The sequence below is a fragment of the Oncorhynchus mykiss genome, chromosome 12, assembly GCF_013265735.2.
Source record: "Oncorhynchus mykiss isolate Arlee chromosome 12, USDA_OmykA_1.1, whole genome shotgun sequence".
Taxonomy (NCBI): Eukaryota; Metazoa; Chordata; class Actinopteri; order Salmoniformes; family Salmonidae; genus Oncorhynchus; species Oncorhynchus mykiss.
In genome coordinates, this window is record NC_048576.1 from 82332859 (window position 1) to 82342287 (window position 9429).

At 40.1% G+C, this 9429-nt stretch overlaps 1 protein-coding gene across 1 annotated transcript; it reads left to right on the top strand.

The window, feature by feature from the left end:
- Positions 1–3293: 3293 nt before the first annotated feature.
- Positions 3294–8836, top strand: LOC110538649 (solute carrier family 35 member B1). Its single transcript, XM_021625602.2, has 9 exons — positions 3294–4017; positions 4552–4655; positions 4813–4943; positions 5031–5061; positions 5953–6110; positions 6247–6373; positions 6978–7084; positions 7305–7458; positions 7747–8836. Exons 1-9 carry the CDS (start codon positions 3896–3898, stop codon positions 7797–7799), a joined length of 987 nt encoding a protein of 328 aa, XP_021481277.1. The 5' UTR covers positions 3294–3895; the 3' UTR covers positions 7800–8836.
- The last annotated feature ends 593 nt before the right edge of the window (positions 8837–9429 follow it).

Here is a 9429-nt window from a genome sequence, read left to right on the forward strand (position 1 = left end):
TTTGGAAACGATTTGGTGAAGTGGTAAAAGAGGATGATAGCAGACGGCATGTCAAGGGAACTGTGAAATCTGGGCACTGACTTGTAGGTCTATAACCTCTCACACAGCCTTAATAATAACTCCTGCAGAATTAAGCATTCCTTGCAGTAAAATCATACACTAAATGTAGGGTTAAATGTGGAACAGGAGTGGAGAAATATGATTTATTAATGCATCTTGAGAGAATGCCATGCTCAGATACCATCTGTAGAGGTGCTGTCTTCATCATAAAAGCTGATAGTATTTCAACCACATAAAAAATGCATCAAAACCGAACTGAAATCTTATCAGAAACACGTTGGGTCGTTTTCACAGCTTTACCCCATACAGCCGGTCAAACCGATGTCATTTGGACAGAAAATCTTTCCCTTAATTTTTTTTTGTTGCGTTATTGTATTTTCTCCCCGGTCCCTAAAATGTCTTTGCTCCGCGAAAGATGACCGAGAACTTTACCAATGTCAACTAGATTGAAGCACTAATTCTATTGATCTATTCCATTATTCTGTTGAGCAAGTGTTTATTTAAACAAATTAATGATTTAATGCAGTGTAAGTATTTACACATTTGATGCGCTAAAATAAAAGCAACTTCAGAAAAGGAACACTCGGACTATAGTGATATTATGTATGATCTCAACAATGTAAAGAATGCATTGATCGGTGGGATCTAGAGCCATGCGTTTTGATTTTAAATGCATTGATCGGTGGGATCTAGAGCCATGCGTTTTGATTTTAAATGCAATGATCGGTGTGATCTAGAGCCATGCGTTTTGATTTTAAATGCATTGATCGGTGGGATCTAGAGCCATGCGTTTTGATTTTAAATGCATTGATCGGTGTGATCTAGAGCCATGCGTTGATTTAAAATGCATTGATCAGTGGGATCTAGAGCCATGCGTTTTGATTTTAAATGCATTGATCGGTGGGATCTAGAGCCATGCGTTTTGATTTAAAATGCATTGATCGGTGGGATCTAGAGCCATGCGTTTTGATTTTAAATGCATTGATCGGTGGGATCGACATGCGTTTTAAATGCGTTTTTGATTGCGGCCCTGTTTCTACCCTTTTATAAAAATGTATTGATGTATGCAACTGAGGCACATATAATGATCTTTATCACAAAATAAATATTTAAAGATGCGTGATGTACACAAAAGAAAATGTACATCAACTCCCCCCCCCCCCCCCCCCCCCCCCCCCCCCCCCCCCCTACTGGACATGATTCCCACAGGTGTCAAGTTTGCTGGATGTCCTTTGGGTGGTGGACCCTATTTGATACACAAAGGAAACTTTTGGGCGTGAAAAACCAAGCAGTGTTCCAGTGCTTGACACAAAACAGTGCGTCTTGCACCTAAGGTTACTACCATACCCCATATGTATGTGGGCACTCCAAAGAGTAAATATGTTATTCATACCCTGATTATTAATCTCCCTTTACAATACCTATGTATTCTCATGAACATTTGAACTGAAAGTTGAAGAACAAGTTAATTGGGCCTCAGTCAGTTGTCAATAGTGCATGTCTGAATTGTACTGACTCTGTCAGTATACTAGCTAGCTACATCTACCATTTCTAAGTGCTCAACTCATCATTGAGATTTAGCTTAGTAGGCCTATGACACACTCATTTTGCATTAAAAAAATAATTCCATTCATATAGTTTAACAATCTTTGCTTCAAACATGTAGGATTATGTCCATTGTTGCCATCACACAAACCTGCAAGAAAACACACATACAGTATGGATGCAACATCAAATGTGGTATTGGAAGGCAGCTTCATCAACACCATGCAGGAGATCACAACTGAACAAAACATTTGGCTTCCGGATCACTTCCCCAAAATATAGTTCATGGAACTTTTGTTCACAATACCTAAGTGCTCATTAGAATTCCATGTGTCTATTTAACATTCCCATAAGTTAGCAAGGGTCGGCAAAATGTTTAAAAGGTTTTTAAAAAATATATAAAAGTTGGACAATGAATGAAGATATTCCAAACATTTGGAATTTTTTTATCAAATCAGATATTGTTCAGACATTTTGGTGGGAAATCAGGTATTCAATTTATTGCAAAATGTCTAAATTTTTTCTTATGTATTCATATACATGAGGTATACAAAACATAACAGACTATCCAGGTGAAAGCCATGATCTCTTATTGATGTCACTTGTTAAATCCACTTCAAATGTGTAGATGAAGGGTAGGAGAAGGATTTTTAAGCCTTGATATATGGATTGTGTGTGTCCATTCAGAGGGTGAATGGGCAAGACAAAAGATGGAATGGGGTATGTCCATTTCTGAGTCCCAATGTTTATCATGAATTTGGATATTGTCTTTGTATTCTCTTGTCCCATTGATGGGGGTGAATGTATTGTTTTTGAATCTGTCAAGTAATTGTTCATTATGATAGACATTTCCCATATTTAGGGCCTAGTAGAATGTTTTTACAGTTGGTTTGTGAGTATACCTAGTGAGTACTCACTTTGTGACGTGACCTATCCCTTGCTCAGGTTGAGGATGAGCAATGTTTATGGCAATATAGTGGCTGTTCCTATATCAGTTTGAAATGCATGTTGTGTCATGCATGAGCATGAACCTCTGCTCTCTTCTGATGTAAAGGTAGTCTGAATCATTTCGACATAGTTGTCCTTTCCCCCAGCTTCGGATAAGATTTACCTTACTGTTTTGTGATGTAAAATGACATTGTTTCACCAATATGTAGGTGTTCTTCCATTACTTTCCTGTAAAATGTAATGTTTTAAGCATTGAAGTTGTTTAAACATGTTTTTAGTTTAACAGTAGACACTAACATTAAATGGACATTAAACCAATTGTGAATGGGTTCAGTCATGATTATTGAACAATGCTAAAATGTGGTGGTGCATTTCAATGTTGTCAAATTTGTCTTCGACACGTGTAGCCGTGTCTCTGGAGTAGAAGCCCCGCCCATTCTCTAGTCCGTCTGTTTCAATGGCAGAATCTTGTGGTTTATTGCCTTATTTGGACCAATAGAATCCATCCACATCCCTGTACGAAAAAAGACACGCGACAAGTTCGATAAAGCCCCGCAAATGTTTTCAATAGTCGTCTGTGTAGACTGCCATTTAAATGAACAATAAATCAAAGAGTATAGATCACAAAAATATTACAGCTGAATCTTTTGATACATCAACAAAAATAATAACATTTTCGAGCTACCTTGTATGCTGCATATAAGTTGATTCAAATGAGAAAACAAATCACATGGTTCATGCATAGTTATAAAATTGTAGCATCTGCGTTCTGCCAGCACTGTTTTATATGAATGGTATAGTAGCTACAAACTCAAGCATATCCGTTGAGGGCTCCTAATGAACCACTGAGGTCTTTGAGCCAGCTTGTTCTCTGACGTATCTCAATGAAAACAACTACACTCCGGTTTCCACCGGGAAAATTGTCTGAATGGGATGCCTTTGACATAACCTGGATCGGGACAGGAGTAACGTTTGCTAGTACGAGAGACCTGCAGTTAAAGACATATATTCCGGAGTCAACACTATACTGCGACAGCTGGATTGACAACAATGATGGATTTTGCTAATTGCTAACAACCAACCCACCAATCTAACGTTGGCTAACTAACGTTAGCTAGCTAGCAAAGTCAGCTAGCTAACAGGGACATTTAGCTAAATCTTTGAAGAGGAACCACGGACTGATCTGTAGTCACATTAGTAACTGTCTGCCCAGTTAGGGTAACGTTACAGCGTCACCATTTCCGGGCTTGTGATATCTGGGATTGTGGAGCGGGACGTTGCTTTGAGGGGTACGGGGATCGGATCTGTATCGGTTTCCATACCCGGACAGCTAGAGGACAGCATGGCTGCAGGAAAGGGAGCGGGGAAGCCCTCGCTACTGCAGAACGAGCGTATACGATTCATTGTCTGTTTCCTCGGAGTCTTCGTTTGTTATTTTTACTATGGTATATTACAAGAGACAATGTAAGTAGTTTCCTGGTCTGACATCCGAGCGACATCATTGATTTCTAAACATAGGCTCTTGATGCACATTGCTTTTATTGGCTGTTTCTTTGTGCACATATGTTAGTTGGTGATGCTGTAGTGCAACATGTCATGTCATGTCATTATCGAATGTAGGCGAGCCAACTCTACAGAGCTGAAACTGTTCAAAAAACTATATCCCTATGGTATTAGCTTGCTACATACTGTAGATATGTCTTGAATGGTATGTCACTTAAGGGTGAGGAATCTCATTTTGTTTCCAGTGATGATTTGTATCTGTAGTCAACCAGAGCAGACTACTAGTACCTCATACTGCCCTCTCATTCTCTTTTTCTAGCCTACAGATACTCCACAGTTTAATTAACAAATAATTCCCTTGCTGAATATCAAGGCCTGATTGTTGTTGTGTGTCACACCTGTCTTATATGTGTAATAAGAAGTGGATTAACTCTGGATTAACATGAGTGGTTGCACTGATAAACTGTCATAATGCTGTTTGCCTGATTTACCCAGTACCCGAGGACAGTATGGTGAGGGGGAGAAGAAGGAGAAGTTTGTTTATGCCACAACACTGGTATTCATCCAATGCATCATCAATGCTGGGTTTGCCAGGATCTGTGAGTAAACCACACATAGTCATCAATCGTGGCCTTTCACTTTCTGTCCAACACAGTTATCTCCAACATATCTTGCCCCCCGTGGGTGTTTGAATGGTCTGTTGGTATTGAATCTCCATGTATTATAGATGTCTCTTCTCTACCTGCTCCCCATTAGTGATTCAGTTTTTTGAGGGTTCCAGACCAGACCACACCAAGAGCTGGCTCTATGGAGTGTGTTCCCTGTCTTATCTTGGAGCCATGGTATCCAGCAACTCTGCCCTACAGTATGTCAACTACCCCACACAGGTCAGTCTTATCCCTCGCTGTCATCATCATAATTTGTTGTGATATTTTATTATTTTAATATCTAAACAACCTCTATTGTTGTCACAGGTGTTGGGGAAGTCTTGTAAGCCCATCCCAGGTAGGTGTAATAATTATATTATTGCTCATCCTGACCCCACTCTCAACACCTGAATATGTAATAAACAAGTCATATGCAGCCTTTGGCTTGGTGACCAGTGCAGGTTTGAGGGTTTAGTTTGCCTTATTTTATTGCATGGCCTCTTACTGCAGCAGTGTGTCATGTTTCAGTGTCAGCCAGACTCCCTTATCTGCATTTCCAGTGCCATTTTTAAAGCTGCAATATGTAACTTTTTGGGCGACCGAACCAAATTCACATTGAAATATGAGTTATAGATTTGTCATTCTCATTGCAAGCCAGTCTAAGAAGCAGTGTATCTGTTCTATGTGCACTATTTCTATCCTTCCCTTTCTTAAGTTTTGTTTTTGCATCTTTTACTTTCGGTTTTCTATGGTACAATGATTATTTACACTATACATGGCTTGTTTTGTCACATACACTGACATTTGACAAACTATTTTAGCAACCAGGAAATATCTGTGTGATATCTGCATATTGCACCTTTTTTAAACTACACATCCCATCAGCCCTTCCAAACTCAGTGTCCCTGTTTAATGAACATACATTCTATTTGCATGCACCTGCTGTGAGTCGCTGTCTCCCCATGTATACTCCTATGACTGCAAGTGTCATGCTAACAATAAGTACATGAGCCTAGTCTTCTGTCCCGCCCAGTATGTTGCAATATGTAAACACTGTCTAGGGTTAGTGTGTTCTATAGTAATACACTGACCAGTCTTATCCCTGGAGCACGTGCAGCCCATTAATCTACACAGCCATGGTTTTTACCCCCTGGCTGACTTGTCTTTCTATGTGCACATCAACCTAATAGACCAGTGATGGCTGCTGCTGATAACCGCCCCTCACATCCCTTTGCCTTTGGTTCCACAGTGATGATTCTGGGTGTATTTGTACTGAGGAAGAAATACCCACTGGCCAAGTACCTGTGTGTGCTGTTGATCGTCAGCGGGGTGGCCCTGTTCCTCTATAAACCCAACAAGAGTGTCACTTCCACAGAATCTGCTTTCGGCTTCGGGGAGATCCTGTTGGTGAGTGTAACTGTCCTCATCTGCCTGTGTTATTATCTCTGTGATCTCGTCTGTGTTTCTCTCTGCCTATATATGCATTTGCTGTCTGTGCCTCTGTGGGTTTGTAAATGTGACCTTCTCTCTCCCTGTATCGTAGCTGCTATCTCTGACCATGGACGGGTTGACTGGTGTGGCCCAGGACCACATGAGGAATCTCTTCCAGACCAGTGCCAACCACATGATGCTCAACATCAACATGTGGTCCACCCTGGTGCTGGGACTAGGTGAGACACCTGTTGTCCCTCACTAGTGTGAAAATATACACTTTGTCTGATCTCTCTGCTTTGTTTCTTCTGTATCTCTATCTCTGCCAACTCCCCATCTCTACCACATACACCATTATTTATTCAATAAAATATCTTCATCACAGATCCTCCTTCTCAGTCTAAGTGTCCCAATCTCATGCTTTTCTACAGCCTTACTTTTATCAGAAACCCTTTGTTTGGTTTTGGCCAAAGCAGTCCCCACTTCCCCAGTTCTATTCAACCTAATCAAACTGCTGTTACTGCTGTGTACCAGTAGGGGGAGCCCTTAATCCACTGTTGATTTTGATTTTGGAACAGGCATTTTCACCATAAAGTCATGGAACCAAATCTCAGCATGGGTTTGATTCCAAAACAATTAAAGTAATTCATTGGCTTCTCCCCACATTTGTAGCAGAAGAAAAGGCTAACCAATCTTATAACTTGAGATTAAAAAATAAGAATCAAGCAGCCTAGTTAAATTAAGGTTAAATAAAAAAGCAATTGTTACATGCAGGAAAAAATAAATCAATTTATGCTGAATTGTGTCACTTTCAGTAAATTATCCCATGTGTTTTTCTTTCAGGGGTGTTGTGGACAGGTGAGGTATGGGACTTCCTGAGCTTCACAGACCGTCACCCCAGCATCTTCTGGAACATCCTTTTGTTTGGAATAACTAGTGCTTTAGGCCAGGTGTGTCTCACATGGGTGTGACTGTGTGTGTGTGTGTGTTAAAAGGAAAACATTTCCATGTCTGCAAATCACATTGTACATTTTAATTGGTTCACATGCGTGTGATGCTTATGGATAAGTGCCAGTGTCTGGTTTACAGTGGTCTTTCGCTATTTTGCTCTCATTCTCATTGCAGAGGGTATTTTATAGTAACAGTCATTCACTCCTCTTCCTCTCTTAGACCTTCATCTTCATGACTGTGGTGTACTTCGGCCCTCTCACCTGCTCCATCGTCACTACCACACGGAAGTTCTTTACCATCCTGGGCTCTGTCCTTCTGTTCGGCAACGTCCTCAACACCATGCAGTGGGTCGGCACTATCCTGGTGTTCCTTGGTGAGTAACAACATTAACTTGTTAACTCTTAATATCTCTCTGATGTTGTGACTATCTCTCTGTTTCAATCTCTCTCTCTCTCTCCATCTCCCTCCACCATGTGCTCATGTGTCTGTAGTAACTTTAAGCTTCACCTCGTAGTTGAAATGCTGAGCTGCTCTTCAGCTGCTTATGGAGATGTTCCATTGGAGCTCATAGGCCTCAACTAGTAGTGACGTCTCTTTTTGGTTGATAAGATGACCAGACACCTCTACTGTCTTAATTGTATCATGTGCTTTTTCATTTAAGGTCTCGGGTTTGATGCCAAATTTGGCAAGACACCAAAGAAGACCACACACTAAGGAACCTGGAATATGTCATGGCAAAACTGACAAACTGAAAGTCCAGTGGACAGAAATCCATCTCGCTCTGATTTTCTTACCACATCCTGCCTAGGCAGTACACCTACATACACTTAGTCATTGTTAGTTACCATATTATCATTTTTTTTTTACATAATCATGAAAGAAGCCCCTATGTTTTCAAACGTTCCCATTCTCCTGAACCTACTAAGACAGACAAGCATCATCTACTGAGACAGCAAGACCACATCCACATGAAGAGGAAATGGGGCAGAATGAGATGGGTGGGCAGAGGAAAGATGACAACATGCACGTCAAATCCCTTGTGGTTGTTGAGGTTGCTCCTCCCTTTGGACTACATCTGAACCACACAGGCCTATGAATAGTAGCTCCAAGATTTACCTCATGAACTCATCACCACGGAATGCCTGGTTTTCACTGGTATTTGTAACCGTAGTAAAGACATTGGTTACAGAAAAACACCCTAATAAACAAGTCGATTATCTTGTCAGTTAGTAGAAGTTTTCCAAGTAAAGCTCTATTTATTATCAGATCTCAAGTTGTTGAGACCTGCACAAGATTCTGAACGTTGACATGCTGTAGATGAGGAGTTTTAACACTTCCATGGAGTTGACTCAGGATGTTAATAATAAACAAAATACTGTAAATGAACCAATTTGTTTGATACTCATGGCCAATCTGACAGCTAAATCTTGTTGCTTTTTAAAAGTAAAAGTAGGATATGCCTTGAATACATAGTAAAAGGGAAACCATAATATGGTATCAGCATAGTTATATGTTTAATAAATTGCTATTATTGAAGGTTTTGGCCAAACTGCATGAAAATCTGCCAACGTAAAATTATTTTCCAGATAATTAAAACCGGATGAAATTAAACAGAGGAGACATGATTTGGCTTGAATCTGTGTTTTGATATGACAATTAAACAGAAGGAGACATGATATGGCTTGAATCTGTGTTTTGATATGACAATTAAACATGTTTTCCATGGTTCTAGGATTGGAACACCAGGCTGACAATGACCTTGTTCTTTCTCAAAATGATAAATGTATCATGTAAGCATGTCATGGAAGTGCATTTGTAACAGTTTTCTTCTTTTGAAGGAGAGGAGGACCAGAATGCAGCGTGGTTAGAGTTCAACATGTTTAATAAAGACTATACACGAGAACACTACAAAAAACAACAAATGTGAAAACCAAAAGAGTCCTATCTGGTGCAATGACACAAAGACAGAAGACAACCACCCACAAAATACCCAAAGAACATGGCTGCCTAAATATGGTTCCCAATCAGAGACAACGATAAACACCTGCCTCTAATTGAGAACCAATCTAGGCAACCATAGACTTACATAAACGCCTAGACTAGAAACACCCCATAAACATACAAAACCCCTAGACCAGACAAAACACATAAATCCCCCATGTCACACCCTGACCTAACCAAAATAATAAAGAAAACAAAGATAACTAAGACCAGGGCGTGACAGCATTTGTTTTACTTAATACTGAAAGACTTTTGGAAGGTTTGTTTGTTGTAGTCTATCAAATTATATCTACTTCACTGGTTGGAACTTTCCCACACAGCATCATAGACCGGCTGTGCAGAA